The 24,485-nt window shown below is 36.7% G+C and overlaps 1 protein-coding gene across 3 annotated transcripts in view; it reads left to right on the top strand.

Moving 5' to 3' along the window:
• The window catches only part of HS3ST5 (heparan sulfate-glucosamine 3-sulfotransferase 5), a 250,121-nt gene extending 226,435 nt beyond the window's left edge, over positions 1–23,686 (top strand). For all 3 annotated transcript variants that reach the window (XM_039870710.1, XM_039870718.1, XM_039870701.1), the window contains exons 2-3: positions 17,482–17,620; positions 21,104–23,686. In XM_039870710.1, coding sequence (XP_039726644.1) covers positions 17,514–17,620; positions 21,104–22,034 — 1,038 coding nt within the window. In that variant the 5' untranslated portion in view covers positions 17,482–17,513 and the 3' untranslated portion in view covers positions 22,035–23,686. The remainder of the gene's footprint in view (positions 1–17,481; positions 17,621–21,103) is intronic.
• Positions 23,687–24,485: the final 799 nt, after the last annotated feature.

Raw genomic sequence — 24,485 nt, 5'->3', positions numbered from 1 at the left:
TCCTCTCAGAGCTGCCAGTGAATGTGCATAGTGTAACCTCCTGCACATCTTTACAAGAGTTCTCTATGGCTGCTGTGCTCTGGCTTCATTGCTTCTTCCCCAATATGAAGGGGAAAAAAAATTGTCATAGAAACAGGTAAATCAGGAAAAATGCAAATACCTTTTCTACTTTCTTTGCTAAGGAAGGCCAAGGTGGTGGTTTGCTACAATGGTCATTCCAGACTATTGCTTAGTACATTCGAAAAGATACATCTAAACATTTATTTATGCAAATGCATTTGAGTCAATAAGATGGGACGGGCATTTTAAGGCTGGGTGGCTTTAATCAAATTGTTTGCTCAACATACTTCAATACTTGATCCACAAACTTGTTTCAAGATTAGAATGCCAATGTGAAGATTAACACCTCTAGTTCAGTGAGGCTAATGAGACATACTTATTAATCCTACAAAGAAACCTTAATTACACACTGGAGCACTACTTGTTTCATTGTTAAATACACCCAATCCCTAAAGAATTGGAAAATAAATAAGGACTAAAATAGAAAGCGGTGTTATCATTAGGCCCCCTGAAATGAAAGTAATACTTATTTTTCCCTCCACATGGAAAGTAATGGTCACATCTCCACCCACCCACCCCCACCCCTGCAAAAAAACAACTCGGTATTAGCATTTGTAAAAGCTTGACAACTTTTTTTTTTTTTTTTTTTTTTTTGAAATAGACATGTGGACACTGGGGAAACAGGACATTATGATTCAACAGAACTTGCTGAGAAGGCAACTTGATTGCCTAGTTTCAGCTGCAGCAACGTTATCACATCCAAGTTAATTAGTAAAATGACTTCATTATTATTTACTTCTTGTTCTTTTAATATGTTCTTCCTATTAAGATATACTCATTTTTAACACTAAGGAGTTCATAATGCAAGTCTACATATTTTGGAACTGCTTCATTTTATTTTATTGGCACTTTTTAAATCAATCCATCATACCCAAAAAAGAAGTAGGGGGATGGGAGAAGCAGGGCTATAACCCAAGGGGATAGTAGACATTTACTCAAGCTTCCTAAAATTAAAAAGGTAGAACATAGCATACCCATGGTAATATGCATGATCAACAAGTATTCCCATAATATTTCATGTTCTATATTTTGTTTTCATTAAGAAGTTCAAGATAAGAGCAGAAAGAAAGAAGAGAGGAGCGAAGGGAGTGGGAACAGAGGGTGGGAGGGAGGAAGGGAGATAATTTGGGGGACACTCATTTATCACTTCAGACTAAGTCCCCTTGCTAAGCTATCAATGGGAAAAATATGATTGGCATTTTATATAAAATTAGTTACAAAGTATACTAATAAACCAGATTGTCAAATTGTGTCAGTCACAAGCAAATTACCTTACAGATGAAAAATGTGTAAAATGCATAGATCTGTGTAAACAACCTCAACTAACATTTATTAATTTTAACCTACTTATCCATTCTATTTAAAATTATAGCTTGCGTTCTTTTTACCTTCTTTAAAAAAAAAATAAATATCATCAAAGCCTAAGCCTCATATTTCAAAATCTTGACACTTTCATAAGCCTCCTCATCTTTAGCAGAGGAAGAATTCCACCTGTAATAGGTTCCAAAAAATGTCAATATCTCTTCGTGACTATAGTTTCAGAAATGTAGCAAGAGGATCCCCAATATAAAGGTTCGGGGAGACAATTTAGCAACTATTCTACTTGTAATATTGGATAAAATTGTTAAGAGAAAAGTTATTTCTTTTCCTCACATGCTAAACTCCAAAAGTTGTGTTTTGAAGAGAATATTCTGAAGAATAAGAAGCTGGCTGGTGAGGCTGAGGTCAAAAGGTTGACCAGTGGCTTCCCTCTGTTCAATAGCCATGAATAATACCTCCTGCCCTAGCTGTAATGAATATGTGTTCTTATTCACAAGTAATAATGGGAAATAATAAGGGAAGCAATCATAATATTTGGAAGTAATATAGAAGACACATACAGCTCCAACACTTCTTAGCTGTGTAATGTTTGATTAGTTTGCTTTAAATTCTGAGTTCCATGTTTCAAAGTGGGAATGCTAGTAATACCTAATAAATTTGTTTTGAGAATTTTATGATATAATATATGTGCTCTATAAAATATCAAGCACAATAAATGTACAAAAGAGACCGGGAGAAGAAAGAATGGGGGAAATCAATGAAAATCCATCACTGCTATTTTGAAAATTACTAAAACTACATTCTCTTTAAGCAAATAAAAGGCAGCAAGATAAGCACTAACCAGCTTGGAGGGGGGTCATCTGAACAGAAAGGAAAAGTGGAATTTACTCTTATAAATCCACATATTCCTAGGTGCCACTGTCAGAAAAACTGCTGCATGGCTAATTTAACAGTCAGCTAATATGAATGTTTTAAACATAGTTCCCTATTGCTTCCCTGCACTTCTTCCCCTCTCTATGTGGCAGACTGAAAATCTTGCTACTCTGCAAATCAGATCTGTATTCTAGTTTCAATTCACCAGGTGTGCTTACTTTGCATTGTTCATTTATTCATTTTCACTCACTGGACCAATGTTTACTGACCCCTTAAGGATCAGGTGCTGCACTGAGTACAAGAGATACAGCAGCATATCTCAGACATGGTTTATCTCTAACAGGGGTTACTCAACTTCTCCAGCAGGAAGTCTTTTGTGTGTAAGAAGAGAGAAATGGGCATAATGCCCTCTCTAGTCTCTTCCAGTTCTAATGTTCTGAGTCTTTCTTTCTTTCTGCAGATTTTCATTCTTTATTCTCCCTCAAAGACTCAGAGAATCTTCATGCTAGTCTTTCCCTTCATGCTGGTTTTCCCTCTCATTAAATAATTATAAAATAATACTTATAGTATGTATGCATACATGCAAAAGCATGTCTATATATACATGTACATACACATGTATATAACTTGTAACCTATTTCTTAAATAGAATTCCTCCATTCATCTATGTATCACACCTTGAGAGTCATTCAGGGAAGTCACTATGCTATTTCTAGAGGTATACATAGGTATATGAAACTCTCTCTATTCTCTAAGTACTTATAATGTAATGGAAGAGATGAAATAGATTTACAAATAATTACATATCAGAATCCTTCCTTTAGGAAAAAAAAAATCCTTTCAGTAGATGAGATCAGAGAAGGTTTCTGGTAGGCAGTGGAGCTAAGATTAAAGAAGGGATAGGATTTCGATAAGCAAAATCAGAGGATTGAAGGTCACACAAGAAATAGTATGGGCAGAGGAAAAGAATAAGAACAGGGCTTCTGAAAAAATACTGGCTGTGATGGACATTTCATGTGTGAGACATGAGCCTTTAAAGGAAATCAAGGCCAAACGTGAATTATGATGTCAAATTCAGGTATTGGAACTTTATGCCCTAGGCTAGCACTGTCTAATAGAGTACAATGCAAGCCACGTACATAATTTTAAGACTTAAGTGTCCCTGTTAAAAATGATAAAAAGAAACAGGTGCAATTATTTTTAGTCTTATACTTCCTTTTACCCAATATATAGGCAAAATATCATTTCAACACATAATCAATATTAAACATTATTGAGATATTTTACTTTTTTTTCATACTATGCCTTTGAAATCTGTAGGTATTTAACACTTTCAGCACGTCTGAACGTGTGCTAATGGCAGCCAAATGAGGTTTAGAAATGTAGAAGTGTTTCGGATTGTGAGAATATTATGGACACAAGACAGGGAGATGATCCTAATGAAATAATCTGGGTTTGATGAGATTGGGATGGACTGTGGTGGTGAACACCCATATTTTAGAAGTTTGGGAGAAATATCAAGTCTACACAATCCAATTGAAGGAGAAAGTAATGAGCAATATGCCAAGTCATATACTTAAAGGAAAAATAGACTTATTTTTGCCTCGACTGATTATCTTCCTTATCTAACTAGATAGGAGCCTCAATTCCACAAACATCTACTAATGAACTGTGCCAGGCTTTAAGTGTGAGTGTGTGTGTATCTGTGTAGTTGTTCTTAATGTCAGTAACTTAACAATGTTGTGGGGAAAGTGAGCATTATTTACACAAAAGAGAGCAAAAGCAAATTTTGAATGCTTTGAAATACAAAAAAAAAGGGAATATATGATTCTATCTGGAAGAACCTAGAAAAGATTCTAGGGGGAAATGACATCTGAGCTGAATATTGAAGGATAAATACAATGTCTACAAGTGTAAAGAGAAGAAAGGGAATCATGAGAGGAAAGAAGAGCATGAGGGAAATTAGAAAAGTATCTGGCATGTTTTGGAAACCAAATATTTGCCAAATTTGAGGTCTCTGTGGACATATCATAAGAAATGAAGCTAGAAAGGTAATTAAGGGGAAATTTGGGGGTGGGGTGACATCAATACTTAGCTAAATGCACAGTGTTCCACTTTGCTGCGGAGACCTGGAGCATCATCAGGAAAAGAAGCCACTTCTAGAGCCCACAGGTGAGTATTGGGGAACATGACTTTGGCTTGAGAAAAAGACACAGAGGGGTCAGTTTCTGAGAAAGTAATATGAAGACGGTAGCGTGCACGTTATAACTCAGAGTACTGACCTAGTCTCAGACATAATGACTTGCCTTTTCATTGAAAAATATTCAGCATTTCACTGAATTGACCTTTTCTTACCAATAACAAATTCAACTGCATTATTGCCTCTGTTCAAAGTTTGAGTGTAAGAGCTAGCATTGTTAGGGGTACGATGTATTTCTTGAAGGCAAGCTTTTGCTGTTTGGCATTCAGTATTCTGTGTGAAGAAAGCTTCAGGATAAGAAATCCTACTGCCCTTTCTTCTTAAGCTACAGATGGAGAAATACACCTGTATTAGTTTTCTAATGCTGCATAACAAATGACTACAAGTATAGCAACTTAAAAAGATCACCCATTTATTAGCTCACAGTTTTGTAGATCAGAAATCCAGGCGGGCTCGACTGGATTCTCTGCAGAGTCTCAGAAGGCTGAAATTAAGCTGTCAGCTTGACTGGTCTATCCAGAGACTCTGGGGAAGAATCTGCTTCCAAATTTATTCTTGTGGTTGACAGAATCTAGTTCCTTGTGGTTGTAGGAATGAGGTCTCTGCATTTTTTTTTTTTTTTGGTTGCTGGCCAGAGGTTGCTCTCATCTCCTAAAAGTTGCTCTTTACACAAACTAAGAGAGACTAGAACAAAGTCTAGCATGGCTTCCAGCAGCCTAAGGCCAAGTCCGTAGAAGACTCCTGCCCTTCTAAAAATGCCTGCCTGAGAGCTCAATGCTGACAAAGGAATCTACAGTTTATTCCAGCCGAGACCCAACATAGTGTATAATGAACTCCCTCTTAACGCAGTTACTTTATCAAAGTTAAAATTAGAAACTCATTCTCTGACCCTTTAAGATATAAATCTTAAGCTCTCCCTTTCTTGCTTCCCAGTCCCTGTGGGAGAGTAAAGGCCTCATTTAGTTGGGTGCCTTGCTCCAATTAGCAAAACCACTCCCTGCCTGAAGGTATAAGAAGTTTTTTTCCCCCTTCTAGGTAAATGAAATTAACAAACCCAGATGGCTTGATCGCAGTGACCAACCCTCTTCCCACTTTTTGTAATTTTTCCACTTTTCTTGACTCTGTTAGAGGCCCCACTGGTTCCTTTCTTCTCCTTCATTCTCCCTTTAAAATACCCAGGCACCTCGACATGTCAGAGTTCAGCTCAGTTCCTTACTGAAGTCTCTTTCCCCTGCTGCAGTAGCATTACTGAATAAAGTCTGTCTTTACCACCTTTAACTAGTGTCTAGCTTTGTTGTTCTTTAACATCACTCAATAAATGAGGGCTTTATTACATCTCAGGGCATTTTCTTGGCCCAGTGAAGTTGTTTCCCCTCTGGGTGCTAACTCTACTTTGCCAGCTCCTGTTTTCTTTATGTTTTACAGGTGATTGCTGGCCTAAGAGGGCTTTGTTGAACATTAAACATCTTAAAACACATATTTTTTAAAAAGACCCATCTTCAGAGTGAATATTTTAATAATCTATTTTTTTAAATTAAGTTTCAACTCACTACCAGTTTCATCAGCTAACAAATCCTTTAGAAATTAGATCATCCTAACAGAGAAAATAGGTAAAAGAAAGTATGTACTACTTATTTTTTTTTCCTTTGGGAAGGAGAAGCAATTCAGGAAAATATTCCGCATTAGGTTTGGAATGTCACAGCTTTTGTTTGCTGAATGAGAGGAAATTCTACTTCTAGCAAAAGGAAAATGGAAGAGCTGAGATGCAAGAAGGTAGAGTGAGACAGAAAGTAGATTAGTGGTTGCCTAGGGCTGAGGAAGACAAGATAGACAGGAGGGTAACTGCTAAGTGGGACAATGTTTCTTTCAAGGGTGATGAAAATGATCTAAAATGTGTAGTGATGATTGCAAAATTCTGTGAGTATATTAAAATACATTGAATTGTCCTCTTTTAAATGGGAGAATTTAAAATTTTCTGAATTATATCTCCATAAAGCTAATATCAATAAAAAAGGAATAGTGACTGACAATATTGATAAACATGGATAAATCTAAACAAACAATGATTCTGTAAAACAGTAATAACAAAAATAATGTCTAGTTTAGGAGGGGTTGGAGAAACAAACTAAAATGAAAATCCTGACCAAAAATATGCATAGTAGTTGGGAGGAGATGATTGGAGTTAATGTTCATAATTAGCATAATGGTTGTTATTCTCAAGAATTATCAACTGGTTTTTTCTTCTTTTACTACCCTTGGTGAATCTATTGTAATCTATCTGATCTTACCAGGATATTTTCTGGGAGGAACTGATGATCCAACGAAGAGAAAGAGAAAGAATATTAACACTTGTTAATTCCAAATTACTTTATACCTCCTTCATTTCTTCCAAGTCCTAGACTTTAGCAAAAATTATTTTAGCACTCCTTCAAAACCTATAACACTCAAGGATTAGATTAGCACCGGTAATAAGCATCCAATCCCAGTGAGAAAAGAAAGACTAATTCTTCATAGAAAGAGGATGAATTTTCTCACAAACATTGAAGAAGAATACAGCTAGATTCTCTTTTGAACTCCGCAAGTCATTAGCTAGGCGGACATAGGCACTACGCATGGACCAGGTGCTGTCTTCCTCATCTACAGAACGGAGAATAAAATAGGCCCTCGTGTCCTTATCTTTGTTGCGAAAATCAAGTAAAATAGCATTTAAATACTGTAAAGTGCCACACAGATAGTACCATTGTGAAAATTGTGTTTTTATTATGATTAAATGTATAATAGGAAATCTTACTCTAAAGTTTTTGGGAGGTTATACCTGTATATTTGCTTAAATTTTATATTAAAAATATTAAATTTTCTGAATCTAACTTGGTAATTTGAACATGGTACAATCATATTTTTGTGTAATCAGACTGCTAATAATTTAATTCTTCATAAAAATTAGCATCATCTTCAGTCATAAAAGAAATAGCTAGCTTAGTGTTATAGAGATTAAAAGAGAAGAGAAAGCCACTGAGGAGAGAGAATAATGAGAACTACAATCAATGATAATTAATGATAAAAATATCACCACACTTTTAGTCTCTTTATGACATTAAGAGATATTTATATTTTTATATGTAGTATATATACACATATATACACACACACACACAATTTCTTTGATCTTCACCAAAAACAAAATTTTAAGATAGGAAATAAGACTAAAAGTTGATTTTCTGTTTGGTAGTTACTACACTTGATTTGAAAATAAATATATTCAACTATTACTGGGGGTAACCAGTAGAACTAATATTACTATACAGTTGACTTAAATTATTCAAAATAGAAAGAAGAACTTATCCAGTTAACTTGACCTGTTTAACTACATAGATCTAACTTACTGGAATGATCCATTTGGACCATGTTTATTAACTTAATTACCTGTATAATTGATACCTCTCCAACTCCCACTTTTCTATATAAACATAAGATTAGAGAAAGAGATTCTGCTTCTGAACTCACTAGCAGGACGAATTTACTAAACTTCCAACAACTATTTAATGAAATGAAAAGAAACTTTAGGAAGGAAAAACACACCTTTCTTCTATAATCATTAGTTACATGTACCAATGTGATGCTGAAATTTAAGAGTAATTGGGATTCCATGTCAAAATAAAATTCAAGAGTAATTGGGATTCCATGTCAAAATAAAATCCCATCTCTTAAGACATCATTTTACTAAATGAGACCGGTGAACAGAAGCAGAATTAACTGGTTCCTTTTAAGTTCGGTCATTACAAATGCAAAATGAGTGTCCTTCTGTATATAGAGAGCCAGAGGGCTACTGAAGCTAAGGCAATAATGGTAACTGTAATAAATTATGCATGTATGGTATCAAAAGCTGAATGGAAGGAAAAAAATGGAGAACCCATTTGAAAATTTGGAATTTGCTCAAAGATGCTCCTGCAGTAATTCCCGATGATAAACACTAAGCACAGAGCAGTAATAAACTGCACAGAGCAGTAATAAACTCTGCAGTTCTGTATAATTTATCAACTTTTTTCCTTTTCATTTCTAACATTGACCCTTCCTGGTTAACTGAAGAAACAAAGAGCTAAATAGCTTCCTTAGCCATTTGATAGAGCAATTATGAGCTCCCTGACTGATACATTTTCTGCTTAATCTACTAACAAATGATATCCATTTTCCTCTTAATCTACACCCCTATCTCTACATTCAACTTGACACGTGCAGAACACTGCTTTCCATGCCCTTGTTCTTGTGCCCCTCTTCATTTGTTTCTTTCTCATTACAGCTCTCTTATGTGATCATTATAATAGAAGAAACGCAAATTCTTTATGATAATTTTCTTCAGCTGCCCTTGGTTAATTTTTTCAAAAGTGATTCCTCTGGGTTCTCTGACAGCAGAGTACATTGAAAGCTAATCAGTAGACTCTTAAGTGTCAGTATCTTTTCAGAGAAATTTCCTGTCTTAGAATAAGAGGATTGTTTTTCACAGTAATAGGAAATAAAATGTGATGCAGCCATCTTGAATGAGGTCAAGACTTTAAAACTAGGGGATAATAAGAAATTGAGATTTACCTCGGGCACTAATTTCCCCCTCCTGCAATTGACTTTACTTCCTTATACATGAATCTCTCAGTATAACACTCATTTACTGCTAATCTGGTGGGACCCCTTAGAATGAGAGAATGTTAGATGCAGGGCTTGCTGAACTCATCCCTTCCAAGCCCTTTGCTTCTTGGGTGAAAAAACAGAGGAGCAAGGAGGTTAAGTGATTTCCCCAAGGTCACACAGCAAGTAAGAAACTTAATTTGAGCTTACTCTTTTGTTTTGCTTTGAAGAGAGGAAAGGGTGAGGAGATAGCTTTCTGCCCTGTAGAGAGAGCAGAAGCCTTGAGTCTCACGTTTCTCATCTGCGTGATAAGGGTAATAATACTGCCCTCTTCACCTCACAGGATTTCCCCCTCATTAATCTATTATAATGAGACCCCTCTGCTGATGTGTGTGTGTGTGTGTGAGTGAACATTCTCCCTGTGTGACACATGCTCTACCATGACTATGGTACTTAGGACTGTAAGGCTTTGTGGGTAGCTCCCATGTTCCTGAAGACTTACCTTCCTAGTGTAGGGCATCCAGGGAAGAGATGGGCTTCAAAGAAGACCACATAACTGAGAGAAATAAAGGGGAATGGAATTCCCAGCTCTTGAGAAAATGTGAAGGATTGTGTTCCTATATGGTAGGCTTAAGACGACATCAGTCTCTTAAAGCCAAAGGTCTGACAAAAGAAGGAGGCACCACTGTGAAGAGCCACAGCGTACACGCAAGTAATCTATTCTCCAAAGGCTGGAAGGTCTGGCTGCAAGACTGCACACATAATTTGTGGCCCGATGCAAAAGGAAATATATGGCCTCTTGCTCAGCAATTACAAGGAGTTTTAAGGCAGTGACAACAATGCATTAAGCCAAATATGGGCCCTTCTGAGCACAGAGTCCCATGTGAATTCACAGGTCACAAGCCCTGTCTGGTCACAAGTACTACTTTGACAAAATCTGGTCTAACCTTGCCCAAAGAATTCTTCACTTAGCAGGGAGTCTTGAAGAAAAATGTCCTGTTAAAGGAAGAATAGTGCCTTTTGGAGAGTGATTTGACTGTGGCTACTTGGGTTGGAGGAAAAGACTCTCCATGGAGAAGGCTGATCTAAGGGCCAGGAGATGAGATTCTGAAATCCAGCCGACTCTGCACCTGTGGAACTTCTTCCTTTGCAGTCATCTAAGAGCATCTGAGCTCTGCGTTTAAGGGAAGATGCAGTTTTCTTATACTTTTATCAAGCGTTGACCTTGAATGCTAGAAGATAAGAGGCAGGATCTGTGTCTCTCATTCTCCACAGTATTCCTGGTATCTGTAGTGCCCGACACATGTAAATATTTGTTGATGATATTTGTTGATGAACTATTTGCTGATGATGCAACATAGGTGGTTATTTATCTTAGTGTCAGAATTTGGTGGAGCCCTTCTGGCCCCGAAAGAAAGATCTGAGTTTCAGAGGATAGAGGTATCTGTGATGATAAAAAGAGAAAATGGAGACTTTAGGTATTATTTTGCATACAAACTAATTATAAATTATTTTATAGATTGATTAAATATCTATAAGATTTTCTCAGACATTTAGCTGTACTCTCGCTATTAACATTAACTAATAGTATTGCATTAATTCTTTTTAAGTTCTATTATTTAGACAACATAGTGGCAGAGTGCAGTGAGAAACTGGAAGGAGAAAGCTGAGGAGAAAGATCTAGAAAGTAAAAAAGGAAAGGGAAGGAAGGAAGCAAGGAAGGAAGGAAGGAAGAGAAAAGCAGGAGAGGGGAAGGGACTACGGAGGCCTCAGAAATGAAAACAATACCGGTATAAAGGCAAGAGAATGGAGGAGGCCAAAAAGAGGGGAACATGAGAGGTCAGCCCACCCTCCTTTTCCTGACAGCACTTGGCACAATATTGCACAGTTGGTGGGTACCCAGAAAAGACCTGATTAATGAATGCACAGAAGACAAACAAATGGAGTATGATCAGTGGTGTGCTGGTAAAAACAACCAGCTCTTGGGGAAGGGAGACAGTTTGTAGTGTTTGTAAATTTCAATTGTATAAATCCTACCTCTGTGGCCAATATTAAGCTACCAACATGAATTCATTGAATGGGGAATTGAGAAGAGATGCACAGTAATATCTCCACTCAAATACAATAAACTTAACTTCAAAAGCATAGTAATAGTAAATGTAGTATGATAATTAGGAAATGTGTTTTTCATATTTATTGCCTTTGTTTTAATTTATTTAATTATGAATTTCTAAAATGTAATTCTTAATCATGGATTTAACAACTGGGTTGCAAAGTTCAAGCCAGTGCCAGCATTTAGATGGACAGGCATCACTAGATGCTGCCACTATTCATGTTATGTAGAAAGAGTTTTTCAGTTTTTCTTCCTTTAAAGAAATTGAGAAAAGTAAAATAAGAGATAGAACAAGAAATATTCTCCTAAGAATATATTCTCCTTTGCCACTTTGCCAAAGTTTTTTTTTTGATTCCCAACTCATCAGAATTTACAAGTTAAATGTTTAAAAAGAGTGATATATCTATTCCTACCAAAAAAATCTTTAACATTTTCAACATTACATGAACTTAATGGGAGGCAGAATGATATGATGTAAAAAAGCCCCAAACTAGAACTTAACAACTCCAGATTTAATAGTTTGAGTCCTTGAGCAGCCCATCTTACTTCCCTAGGCCTCGGGAATAAGAACGCCCACTGCCCACTTGTATCACAGGGCTTTGTGGGGATCAGGTTGAGGTCTTCTAACATGCAGACGTCTAGATAATCTATCATTTATTCTCAAATGGTTTGGTAAAAATAATATGTGTTTATACAGAGAAAGATAAGGCAAATGTAGCAAAATTTAACAATTGGTAAGTCTAGGTGACGGATACATAAATATTCAAATTTTTCAAAATAAAAAGCTGGGGGAAATTAAGTTAATTATATAGCACTCTGTAAATCTGCAAAGTACTATACAAAGATAAAGTACTGTTTCTTACTTGAAGAGATGTGATATCCAGAAGCCATAGCTATTAGGGTAGTCAAAGTTCATTCTATCTGATTATTCAGCAATTATTTACTGAGCATCTCTGACGGTAAATTCTAGTGATACAATAATGAACAAGGTGCAGTCCTTAATCTCCTAGAATTTACACTCTGGTTAGAGAATCACACAGTAAATTGGCAATTACTATTTGGTTTCAATGGAATTAAATCGAGGATGCTGTGATGACACGTAGGAGGAACATGTCAGTCAGCCCTGAGTGATCAAGAAAGACTTACTCAAGGACTTTAAGATCTAAAGGACAGGAATTAAACCAAGGCCTGAGAGGAAGGGAAAAGGACGCATTAGTAGACTTACTAACATTATTGAGAATTACTATGTGGCAAGCAGTGTTCTAATTACTTCACATGCTCATTTACTCTTTAGAGCAGTGCTATAGGTCAGGCTGTTAGTATCCTATTGGGATACCTTTTACTGGTGTCCCAGACCTGATAAATTAGGCACAGAGTTATTTTTTTTTTTCCGGCTATGGAAACCTAATGCTTCCAGCCCTGAAGTAAAACTGACTGTGACCTATTCAAAAAGACTGCAAGTGATTTTCTGTGAAGTTTGTGTATGTAGCCACTGGGGATTGTGTGGAGTTGCTTTGGAAAGGAGTAAAGGGTCTTTTAAAAACATGTAAATGATGATCACAACCCATTAAAGTATATTAAACCTGAAGGCAACATGACCAAATTTCCGCTGGGAAAGATCACTCTGGCATCAGTATGGAGAATAAATTAAGGCAGGAACCACACAATAGTGGGGAAGATCAGTTAGGAGCCCATAACACTCTAAGAGAAAAAGTGCAACCTGTACCAAGGCAGTCACAAATGACAGTACAGAGAAGTAGGTGGATTCTATAGTATCTTAAAGGTAAAATTTGGCCTATTGGATGTTAGGGAAGGGATAGAACCAAGGATGAAAGACTCCAGGGTTTCTGGGTCGAGTGACACAGTGGGCAGGAGAGGAGCCATTCACTGAGATGGTGAGGGGAAGAGCTGGGGGAAGGTAGAAGGGGAATGAGGTGATAGTGAGAGGTGATTAATGGATTTAACCAAGATTTTATGGAGATCTGAATCAAGCGGCACTCAAACCCAATGTTATTTTGATCATCTACTATAAAAGCTTTCAAAAAGAATGTGCTTGAATTATGGGGGAACAAGTGGGATTCCTATTATTCTGGTCAGTTTTAATTATAAATGGCATAGTGAATATGAAAAACACTTCATAAATTATAAAAACAGCTTTCTATAAAAATAGTACTTTTCATTATGACTATTATTGTTACTATTACTTATTATTTTCCTTCCATCATGTTCAAACCACCCAAATGGCCCCTTTCACCTTCCCTTCCATCGAAAATTTTCTTCTCTTTTACTTTATTTTTTTCACCTCCCCAGCCCCTTCCAGGTTCAATGGCAAGTAATTTGGCTGGAGTTAAGTGGTTTTGTCTGCTCTCATCAATCAATAAACAAATATTTATTAAGAGTGTCCCAAGTGAGCATCCAATGCTCTATGAATGGCATTGCAATCAAGGGGCCACATTCTTTGGGGTCAGATAATTGTGAATTTAAATCCTCCTGCATTTACTAGTTACATGCCTTTGGGTAAATAATCTGCTCATCTTTCTGCTCATCAGTTTTCATCAGAAGAAAGTAAAATGGATAATACTTTACTTGTCTGTTTTATTACATGAGATAATAAATGCAAAAGTAACAGAGAGCCTAGTGCTCAATAAATGTAGTTCTCGTCCACTTCATAAGGCTGTTGCCCAGATAAATGAGCTAATATTCAAAAGGCAGTTACGATTTCCTTGTAATAATTCTGCTATAAAAGTTCAGTCATTTTTAATGAACTTTGCTGCTATTGTTTCTGTTATCATTTTTACTGGTACCAGGGGCTTATGGAAACAATGTCTACAAGCTTTTGAGCAGCACTTAAACATATCTTTATTACTATTATTTTTGAATTACCTTATTTCTTTGTTTCAGCTTGGGAATCATTTCCTTCTTTGCTTAGTGCTGCTTTGGAGAAACAGCCAGATGTCTTTAGAATGTGTCACTATTGGCCACGTACTCTATTATTTACATACTCTGCTTCGTTCAGCTAAGGTACCATATCTATCAAAGCTTTAGTAATCTGGAAAAACTATAATTGTGCTTTTCTTGGCACACAAAATGAAAAACACTGAGAGATTAAAAACTAGAGATGAAAGCTTAAATGTCATTGTAAGTCTTTAATCTTTTTTTAATAAAAAGAAATAATACACTTTTTTTTATAACATTCACTTTATATGAATTGCTTATCACCAGTATGATTGCTCTGATGAAAGATTATTAAGATATCCATTAAAGCTGGCATAGCTAAAGAGAAGGGACTTTGGTGTTGGAGGAGCAGTTAACCTTCTCCCAGTTTAACAGTGATATCCATAAGGATTGGATGGTGTGGCTTCTCTTTACCTTACATTCCTAGAGCAAAGGCAACAATTCCCAGCTTTTAAGACTCCACCGTGGTGACACTTGAGCACTTCATATGTAGAAAAACCAAAGAGGTATCTTAAGTGTTAAATTAACCAAGTGTCTTTTTGGTTTTTCCTGAGCAAGGTTTATTCAGAGGCTGCTATGATATTGTCTCTTAGCACGTAGTCTGAGACTGATTACAAAACAGAATGAGATTTCACTTCCAGTGTCTTAGTGAAGCTCGTTAGGAATTACTGGCTTGACCTCCTCATTTCTCAAAAATTCCAAGAGATTTCAGCCTAACAAAATAAGTGTTAATGGCTTTTTTTATGGTAATTCTGCCATCTTACATTCTAATATTTAACAGGAGTTTCCATTAAAAGTTATTTATTTTAAAAATGGACATATTTTTTATAATCCAATTATACTATTAATGAAAACTACATTTATTTTATTCTTTAAAATGCATTACAAGAACAAACTTATCAGCCTCCTGAGGAATTAATTATGCTTAATTTTGTACAATGCCCAAATGTTCTTAAAGTTCTATCCCACAGAGTCTTACGCAAAGCTCACGTCATAACAACCCTTGAGATAGACATTGTTATCTTTATGTTACAGATGAGAATACCAAAATTCAGAAAGTTTCCATTACAAAAGTAAACCAAAATGTGACTCAAGGTCTTTGACTGCCAATCCAGTGGTCTTTGCACTTCACCATGGATGACTCATTCATATTAGCTGAGATCTCAAATAAGAATTGTAGTTCTCCTCAGTGTCACAGCAGACAAGCTTTGGGCCCCGCCATATGTAGAGGAGGCAGTGTAAGGAGTTAAGCCAGTCCTGCAAACAAAAGCTTGGAGAAATGAGGCCTCCCAAAGAGAGAAGAAAACCCAGTGGGTGCATTTAAGGCATTTTAGACATAGAGAAACTGGACTGGCAGTAGCAGCCTATCCCACAGAGTGAAACCTCCATGGTAGTAACTGCGCTAACCGTAAAGGGAGAGTCTGTAGATGGAATATTCAAGCCTTTCAGAATGAAAGATCCTCAGTGACAATAGAAAAAATAATGACTTCATATTCAGTCATTATTTGAACTTGTTCTTCAAGTTCTAGGTGTCAGCCCAAGTGTTACTTCTTTAGGAAGGACTGAAGTAGGTTCCTCCTATTATTCTTTCTCACTGCATCCTGTAATTTTTATTGTTATTACAGTTTGTAGGTATACGTGAATCCTATGTTTACTGGTTCAATATCTGTTTGCTCCACTAGACTACAGACTCCCATGTTGGCAGCTATCTCCGTAGTACCCAGTACAGAATCAAGCACATAGGCATGTTCCATAAATATTCATTAGCTGTGTGTTGGATGATGTGTTGGATGATGCTGCTCTCATCTCTACCCTTTGGGATGCCCTCCTATAGCCGCCTCACTAAACCATGCACTAAATATATATATATATATATATATATATATATATATATATATATTCCATGGAAATATATATTCCATGGGAAATATATATATATATATATATATTTTATATATATATTTAGGTTCCATGGGAAATATATATATATATATTTCCCATGGAACCTACATCCTTGACCATTTTTGTTTTTATTTTCTTTCCCCAACATTTATTATACAATATCATAAGTTAGTTTGCATTCTCTGGTTGTTTCAAAATTCCCTAATTGCATTATTAATTTCCCAAGGGCTAAAACTCCTCAGGATCTTTTTTGGAATCCCTCATAAACCTAGTAGAATAGCCAGAAATGCATTGGTGCTCAGTAATTTTTAATGAATGAATGAATAGATCAATCAGTCAATCCTAGTATGTACCTTTTGTATGGAGAAAGTCTTCACATAGCATATATGGAGACATAATTGCAGGAAAACAATTTCTAACTATGACTCATTGCTGTAGTCTCTCCGTGGGTTTCTATTTTGAGTTTCAATAAGAAGCAAACAATCTTATCTTGAAAGGAGGATTGGATTTATTTTTAATAAGAAAGGCTGAATTGGAAGCTTGCATTTTTCCCCAAAATTTAATAATAGCACAAGTAAAGCCTTACACTCCTCAGCCATCCTTATTTCAGTTATGAGTACGATGTTTCTAGGTAAACTTCTGTCATGATATAAAGGCAAGACTCCATATCGCCAAACCTGTTTAAATTTATAGAGAGCTAGGAGGGGTTACATAGCAGGGGCATTCAGTCTGAGCATGTTTTCAGAATTGGTCAGTCAAATTCAGGATGGGTCAGGGAATTTGAAAGGAAACAGCAAGTTACTCAGGTTCACTGTCCTTGAACCTGCGAGATCCTGGTAATTACCACTGATAACCTCAGTAAGTAAAGAAACAGCTTAAAACATGTAAGTAAAATATGTCATTGTTATGCCCCAAATTATAACTTACTAAACTGAGATTTTAATTTCTACATCCGTCTTGTTATTCTGAAGCAGAACCTTCGATGTACTAGATGCCCTGCTGGTAAATCTCACATTGCTCAGTTGTTCATTTTGTCAGTATTTTTTTAATGATTAACAACAACAAATAAATATACCTATGTACACACATACATCTATAATACATGCATTCTAATTTCTTTTAGAAGTTGCCTAGCAGGTTCTGTCTAGTTAGTATCTTTCTCCTGGTTTAGGATTTGATCTTATAACGCGGGCCAGGAAAAGGAAAGAAAGTTTTGCTAAATACCAGTTACACCATGAACATTGTCAAGGTTGGTACGAGGTCTGTTCTTCATGTGGCATCACTTAATCCCTGTATTCCCACCCCTGCTTGGCTCTGTGACAATCAACAGAGCCTATAAGAGATGACTGCTGATGAGTCCCTTTGTATCCCCGTCTCTCAGGCTGCAGAAGTCCTGAAGGTTGATGGAGGGCCATGCTATTCAAACAGCAGGCGTGGCTGAGACAGAAGATCCTAGTGCTGGGAAGCCTTGCCGTTGGGAGTCTCCTGTATCTAGTTGCCAGAGTTGGGAGCTTGGATAGGTAGGTGATTAAACACTTACTTAAGCCCATGTGGCTTTAAGTGTTTCTTGATTTAAACTTCCTCAGGACATAATTTTAAATCTATCCCTTTGTTTTCCTCCTTCAAAATTCCCAAGAAACATGCTTTTCTGCAGTATTGATTTTGATTTATTGAGCCTTTAATAAAAAGAGATCCAAGTTGCTCAAACCAAGGTGTTCGTCAAGATCAATTTATATTCTGTGTGCATTAACATTTGTTTTCAGAAAAGGGATAAAGCCGTGAACAGTAAAAAATTTCATTTTTCTACAGCTCATTGTGGTCAGCGTGCATCTGGTTGTTGACCTCCAGCAAAACAGTGATATATTTATGTATCTTCATTTTGAAATTTATGAGTGAACAATTAATGTGCGACCAGGAGAGTTAAAATTATTTTGAGCCTGTAAAGGAGTTCATCATGTTTGGAATCCACTTCCCTGGAAAGATGGCTCCCAGGCCTGGGGAGTTTTAACTATGCTAATTAGGTCTGAATGTAGCAGACAGGGAGGCTGTCACTCAGAGTAATTGCCCAGAAAGCAATGGAAAATCCTTGGAGAGGAAATTTACAGAACTTGGAGTTGGCTCTAAATAAGCAAATAGTTGAGAGGTGCTAGACCTTCAGAAGTCCCAGCAATATCATCTGGCTTCACATTTAAATACCTCTGGGCTGTCCCACATCTGGTATGATTGTTAAAGACAGAGAAGTGAATTTCTGAAATGTGATGCTTCCTTCTTTACCCTTTAAAATTAACTGTTGTACTGAAAAAACTGAAGTATGTTCTCCTTGCATTCCCATTTTCTGTGAAAATGACGTCACATTTTAAAATGAAACATCTTCCTTAAAATTTTCCTTTTCTAATCTGTAGATCTTATACCTGGGATATTTAACAAATAATATATCAATAGTCTTTATTTTCTTTCAGCTAGTGTCAATTTTGACTGGTAAAGTGAACCCTTGGGATGCTTTTCAATTCAAAAGTCCTGAGTAAACTTTCCACTCACTAGTCGCTAAATACGGGAAATGGTATAATCCAGAGTTTATCACTGACTTCAAGCAGTTTCCTAGAAATAGTGCTTAGTTATTAGTGAAAAGCCTTGAGGTGGTACTATTGTCTTATGTCCATAAAGGAACTTTTCTGTCAAGTTCTTCCTAATGTCTTTAGTTAGCTTTCAATGCATTTGTTATTTAGCGGATGATTCTTTTTATTTTTAACCTGTCTACAGTCTCTTATAGCTTTTATAAGAAATTGGATTGCTTGGTAGGCTTTCTCACAAGTTCTCAGTTGAGGGTTTGAGCAGATTATGTTTGAAACCGACACATGCTTTCTTAGGCCTATCCTTTAGTAGCTGAAGCTCCCGCCCTCTCTGTGGGAGGCTGAGCTCGGATACTTCTCCTGCCCCTTCCAATCCTAGGACTCCGTATTTTTTAGTCTAAAGCTTGTGCTCAGAATTCACTCTTCAGGAAGTAAAAGTTAGGTGATATTTTCACCTTATTTTGAGTTAGGGAGTTCAAAAAGCAATTGTTCTGCAGGATATGAGCTACCAGGTAGAAGGTGGAAAGAGGAAGGAAAAAGGAAAAAGAAGGAAGTGGTCATTTCTAGAGGTAGGGAAATTCCTTTCCAGGTCAAAAGGGCAGAGACTGTTTCTGCCTCTCTCAGCCGGGGTTCCTTGAGAGAATTAAGTCCTACAGAGAAGGATTTGATGGACTATTTCTTCAATTCTCCCAAGGATGGCACTAGCATCGTTCTAAATGCATGGGAGAGAAGTCCATCAATTACATTAAGTGAACACCTCAGGGAATTAGCATTTAATTCTCCCACGAAGAGCTAAAACGAGAATTTATGATAACCCAGTCAATGTCACAATTAAAAACATATTTCACTATGTACGTGTTGCTACTTTTGTATCTTCCATTTAGAGCTCTAGCATTAACCCCATTAACAAATTTATAAAAACAAAGTTCATGTTTCTCTAAAATATTAACTGTGGTAAACCTTGTTTTTTTAATAGTATGTTATATTTCCACATTTTCTATAGTGAGCATGAGTTGTTTTTAAAATCATAAAAATCAAGCACCACAAAGAAAGTAAAATATATTTATATTTGTATATGTTTATGTTTCCATAAGCAATAGGATAGATAGCTGTTTAAAACAGGATACAGGCCAAGCCCTTTTTCTCAGTGCTACAGAATGCCTTGGCATGACCTTGAGGTTTCTCTTTTCTCCCTTTAATTATAAACATTAAGGAAGATAAGAAAGATACAATAGAGTCTCTTGGGAAAAGCAAGAGAGAACCTCATTGCCACAGAGGAGGGAACAAACTCCAAATTATTAGGATAACTAGAATCCTCAGTTGAAGGAATTGGTTTAACAGCCATTTCACTAATATACCCTTTACCAAGATGGCTAAAATGCCTATCAGATACACTTACAAAAGAAATTATAACGAATTTCAGTTTGGTTCCAGACTATAACCAAACTCAATTTAATGACCATATATATTGGCCAGGCCAAATTAAAGTCACTGTAGTCTAATATTGTGATATTACCTTTCTGAGAAAAGCAGTGATGTTTGTTAATTATTTAAGTCAGTGTTGTGGAAATCCTCTTTTTTGGCTCCATCTATTGCATCTCTTCCTTCATGAGCTTGAGTCCCTGACTTAAATGGACTTGGCAATGATGAGCTGAGGTTTTGGGCCCTGCCAAGGTCTTGTTTCTGTCTGGTCCCAGGTGTGGTAGGTGATACACAGCACTTGCCAATGGCACTGAGTTTGTTCCTATATGCAGACCTCTTTAGATAGAAAGAAAAAGAAAGGCAGAATATAGTACTTTTCTAGCTGCCCACAAGGCTAATGGCAGAAATTCTGATAAAATAAAAAGGTCAGCAAGTGCTAGTTTGGGAATTTTTTAAGTTGCAAATAGCCAATAGCCAAGGGCAGATGCAAATAGCCAAGGGCAGAGACTAGGACCTCTTTTCAGATTGTATCTCAAAGATTTTTAAGAACCATGTGAGTGCTGCTGAGCTGCAAGGAAATAATAGCACACAAAACCCAAAAGACTGGCCTCCTACCTGCCCTTCAGTCTCCCAGCCAAAGATTATAATCTCCTACCTTTCACGTTTTCTAAATGATATTAACTGGTGAGCTGTTAAAAGGCCATTAGCATGGCGTGTGTCACTTGTCGGTCCTGTACTGTGAACATAAGTACATGCCGTAGTCAATTAAGTGCTTAGTGAATAAAAATTTTAAGGAGCACTAATAAAAAAAATCTCATCAATTATATGTGCTCCATTTAATACAGTGTTGCTTAAAATAAAATTTCTCAAACATATGTTCATTATGGATTACATCAGGCTGGGAAACAGAGGTTTTATTTATGTATTTAATGTCTTACTCTGACTGGGGAAGCAGAAAAATGAGGAGTTAGTTGCAGTGAGCTTCTTAAAGCATCTCTCTGTTGCTTGCAGGCTGCAGCCCATTTGCCCCATTGAAGGCCGTTTCGGAGCCCACGGGCAGGCTGAATTTCCTCTTCGTGCCCTGCAGTTTAAGCGTGGCCTACTGCATGAGTTCCGGAAGGGCAATGCTTCCAAGGAGCAGGTTCGCCTTCATGACCTGGTCCAGCAGCTCCCCAAGGCCATTATCATTGGGGTGAGGAAAGGAGGCACAAGGGCCCTGCTTGAGATGCTGAACCTCCATCCGGCAGTGGTCAAAGCCTCTCAAGAAATCCACTTTTTTGACAATGATGAGAATTATGCCAAGGGTATTGAGTGGTATAGGAAAAAGATGCCTTTTTCCTACCCTCAGCAAATCACAATTGAAAAGAGCCCAGCATATTTTATCACAGAGGAGGTTCCGGAAAGGATTTACAAAATGAACTCATCCATCAAGTTGTTGATCATTGTCAGGGAGCCAACCACAAGAGCTATTTCTGATTACACTCAGGTGCTAGAGGGGAAAGAGAGGAAGAATAAAACCTATTACAAGTTCGAGAAGCTGGCAATAGACCCTAATACCTGTGAAGTGAACACAAAATACAAGGCGGTAAGAACCAGCATCTACACCAAACATCTGGAAAGGTGGTTGAAATACTTTCCAATTGAGCAATTTCACGTTGTCGATGGAGATCGCCTCATCACGGAACCTCTGCCAGAACTTCAGCTCGTAGAGAAGTTTCTAAATCTTCCCCCAAGAATAAGTCAGTACAATTTATATTTCAATGCTACAAGAGGGTTTTACTGCTTGCGATTTAACATTATCTTTAATAAGTGCCTGGCTGGCAGCAAGGGGCGCATTCATCCAGAGGTGGACCCCTCTGTCATTACCAAATTGCGCAAATTCTTTCACCCTTTTAATCAAAAATTTTACCAGATCACTGGAAGGACACTGAACTGGCCCTAAAATAGTAAGTCATACAACACTATGTGTTGTGCCTGGAGACATGCAGTGCCTCCTCTAGATTAAAATATGCACTTTTCCGAGATACGACTATCCGAGTCATTTTTCCATGTATACTTGTACATACTCAGTGTGTGACCAAATATAAGATCAGTTCTTTTTCTACTGAAAATTTACAAAAAAAAAAAAAAAAAATCATTTGCTATCTGCATAGTTGCATCTTCTAAGCTATTTACTAAAAGAAGAGGTGGTGGTATTAGGGGAAAGTGACTTCAGCTATTCTCAAAGTCTTCCTTTGAGTCAGAATTTGTCACCCACCATTTTCATAGATTTAAGCCAAAAGATGTATGTGTGAAAATGTACCAATGGCTATGAAGCTTCAGGAAGTAGAGGATTCAGTTATGCATTCATTTCTAAGGAAAAGCTGGCTCTTTAATTCAGATGCTGAATTGGTGCCATGAAAACAGAAAATACTATTTTCTTATGATTTAAAAGAATGTCTTATCTCATAAAATTGACATTGTTTCCAAAGTTCCTGTGGTGATTTTGCACTATTCTTTTCTTATACAGACCATGGTATCACTTGTAGGATGTCAATCACACATTAGAAAGTCACTTCCCATGATCTATGTCAACAAAGAGAAATGTCATGTACATAATGTATATTGTTGTAAATACTGGTTTCACACTAAGTAATTCTATTTTGTAAACTGAATATGGCTATTTAATTTATTGTGAAAATTAAATTTATTGTGGTATTTAAAAATGGAATGGATTAAAATTACTCTATGTGCAACTTTTTTTTTTACTCATTTTGTTTTACGTCTCCCCCGCGGGATCCCAAAATCGAAGCTGTTTATGTGCATATGAGAACACCTGGAAACATGCACTTCTGCATTGGCTTCCTGTACCCTTGTGAAAATGTATTTATGATGTGAGGTTGAGTATATTAAAAAAAAATCAACCCTCTGGAAATCTGTTCTAATAGTCACCTCAAAGAATACTAGTGCCGCTCTGCCATAACTTTATAACAATTAATTTACTTGCAGTTGCTGCTGTGCCAAGAGAGAGACAAGAAATATTTTAATATAGTCAAGAAATAGAAGAATCACAATTTTATTTGAACCTCTAATCAGAGTCAGACCAGTAGAGAAATTGAATAAAATAAGATTAGAAAACTTGTGTGTCCTCTGACTAAAAGCTGCTGATGCTTCAAAAATGAATGCAAACTCTCAGAACTCCCTCTTTGAGATGAAAATATTATCAGTCTGCTCAGAGATGATCAAATTGCATAGTGTTGTTATTACTTACATAAACATATGGCTCATATTTCCATCCAGAGAAATTAATGCTAAATTGGGTGCTTGCTAACATCAAATACACTATATTATGCTTAAATATAATTCAGAAAGCTGTGGAAAGAGGTATCGATGACAAAAAAAAAAAAAATGGATTTTTTCCAATCACGGTTGCTTATCCAGTGGGAGATGTTTGAGAGAGTTTAGTTCAACATTACATTGAGAGTGCCTAGAGAAATCAGCAAATTACAATGGATTCCCTTTGATTATAATAAGTGTTAATTTTCTCCATGAGTTGTTTATCCTGTCCAGTGATTTGATGGTGAACTTTTACAAATAAAAAGCCCTTTTCCCTCCAGTGCTGGTATACATTGCTTCTCAGGCCTCAGCCTTGGTAATCATCTCTGCAGTTTCAATTAGCGGTGATGCTATTCTCTCAGCATGGGCCAAGCCTGACACCAGCACACGCTGACAGGCTGGCCTCTCGCTCATTGCGCAATGACTCCGGAGTGAGTCTCAGGTCTAAATGTCAATCACTGTTCCCTTAAGCCATGAATGGAATCAAGCTTAAGGAATCTGTCATCAGATTTCCCTGTGCCTCAACTCTCAGCTAACCATCAGAAGAAACTCTTTGAATACTACACTGAAGGTCATAATCACATATTATCATTAATTTTATTATAACTATTCCGAAAGCACTATACAGCTAATAACCTTTATACCAGTGGCTGTCAAATTATGCCCCAGTGGAACACTAATGTTTCAAAAACTCAGCTTAGGTATTCCACCAGTAAAATGGAATCTTTTTCTAGACTCATAGAAGAATTTTAATTTCATTAAAATAGTGAATAGGAGTTTCTAGATGATAATCTTTTATATTCCCAATTTTTCTTAAACTTCACTACTGCTGCTAACAGTGTATTTCAGAGTTTATACTGAGTCTATTTGACATGAGCTGACTTTTATAATTTGACATTTTTAGCTCAGTAAGCCAGATATTTCTTCATTGCATTCAGAAAACAGTGCTGTAATTTCCAGTTGCCCCTCTTCCTAAATAAGTTTGAGAATTGTTTTAAGCCTTCCAGCCTCCGCTCAGAGACTTAAAACAGGAAGTCTGGTCTGGGAGGATGGTTTTGGAGGCAGGTTTCATTTAACT

The sequence above is a fragment of the Pteropus medius genome, unplaced genomic scaffold (genome assembly GCF_902729225.1).
Source record: "Pteropus medius unplaced genomic scaffold, Ma_sr-lr_union100, whole genome shotgun sequence".
In the NCBI taxonomy this organism is placed as follows: Eukaryota; Metazoa; Chordata; class Mammalia; order Chiroptera; family Pteropodidae; genus Pteropus; species Pteropus medius.
Note: the sequence above shows the minus strand (reverse complement) of the source record. Positions and strands in the feature narration are given on the sequence as shown.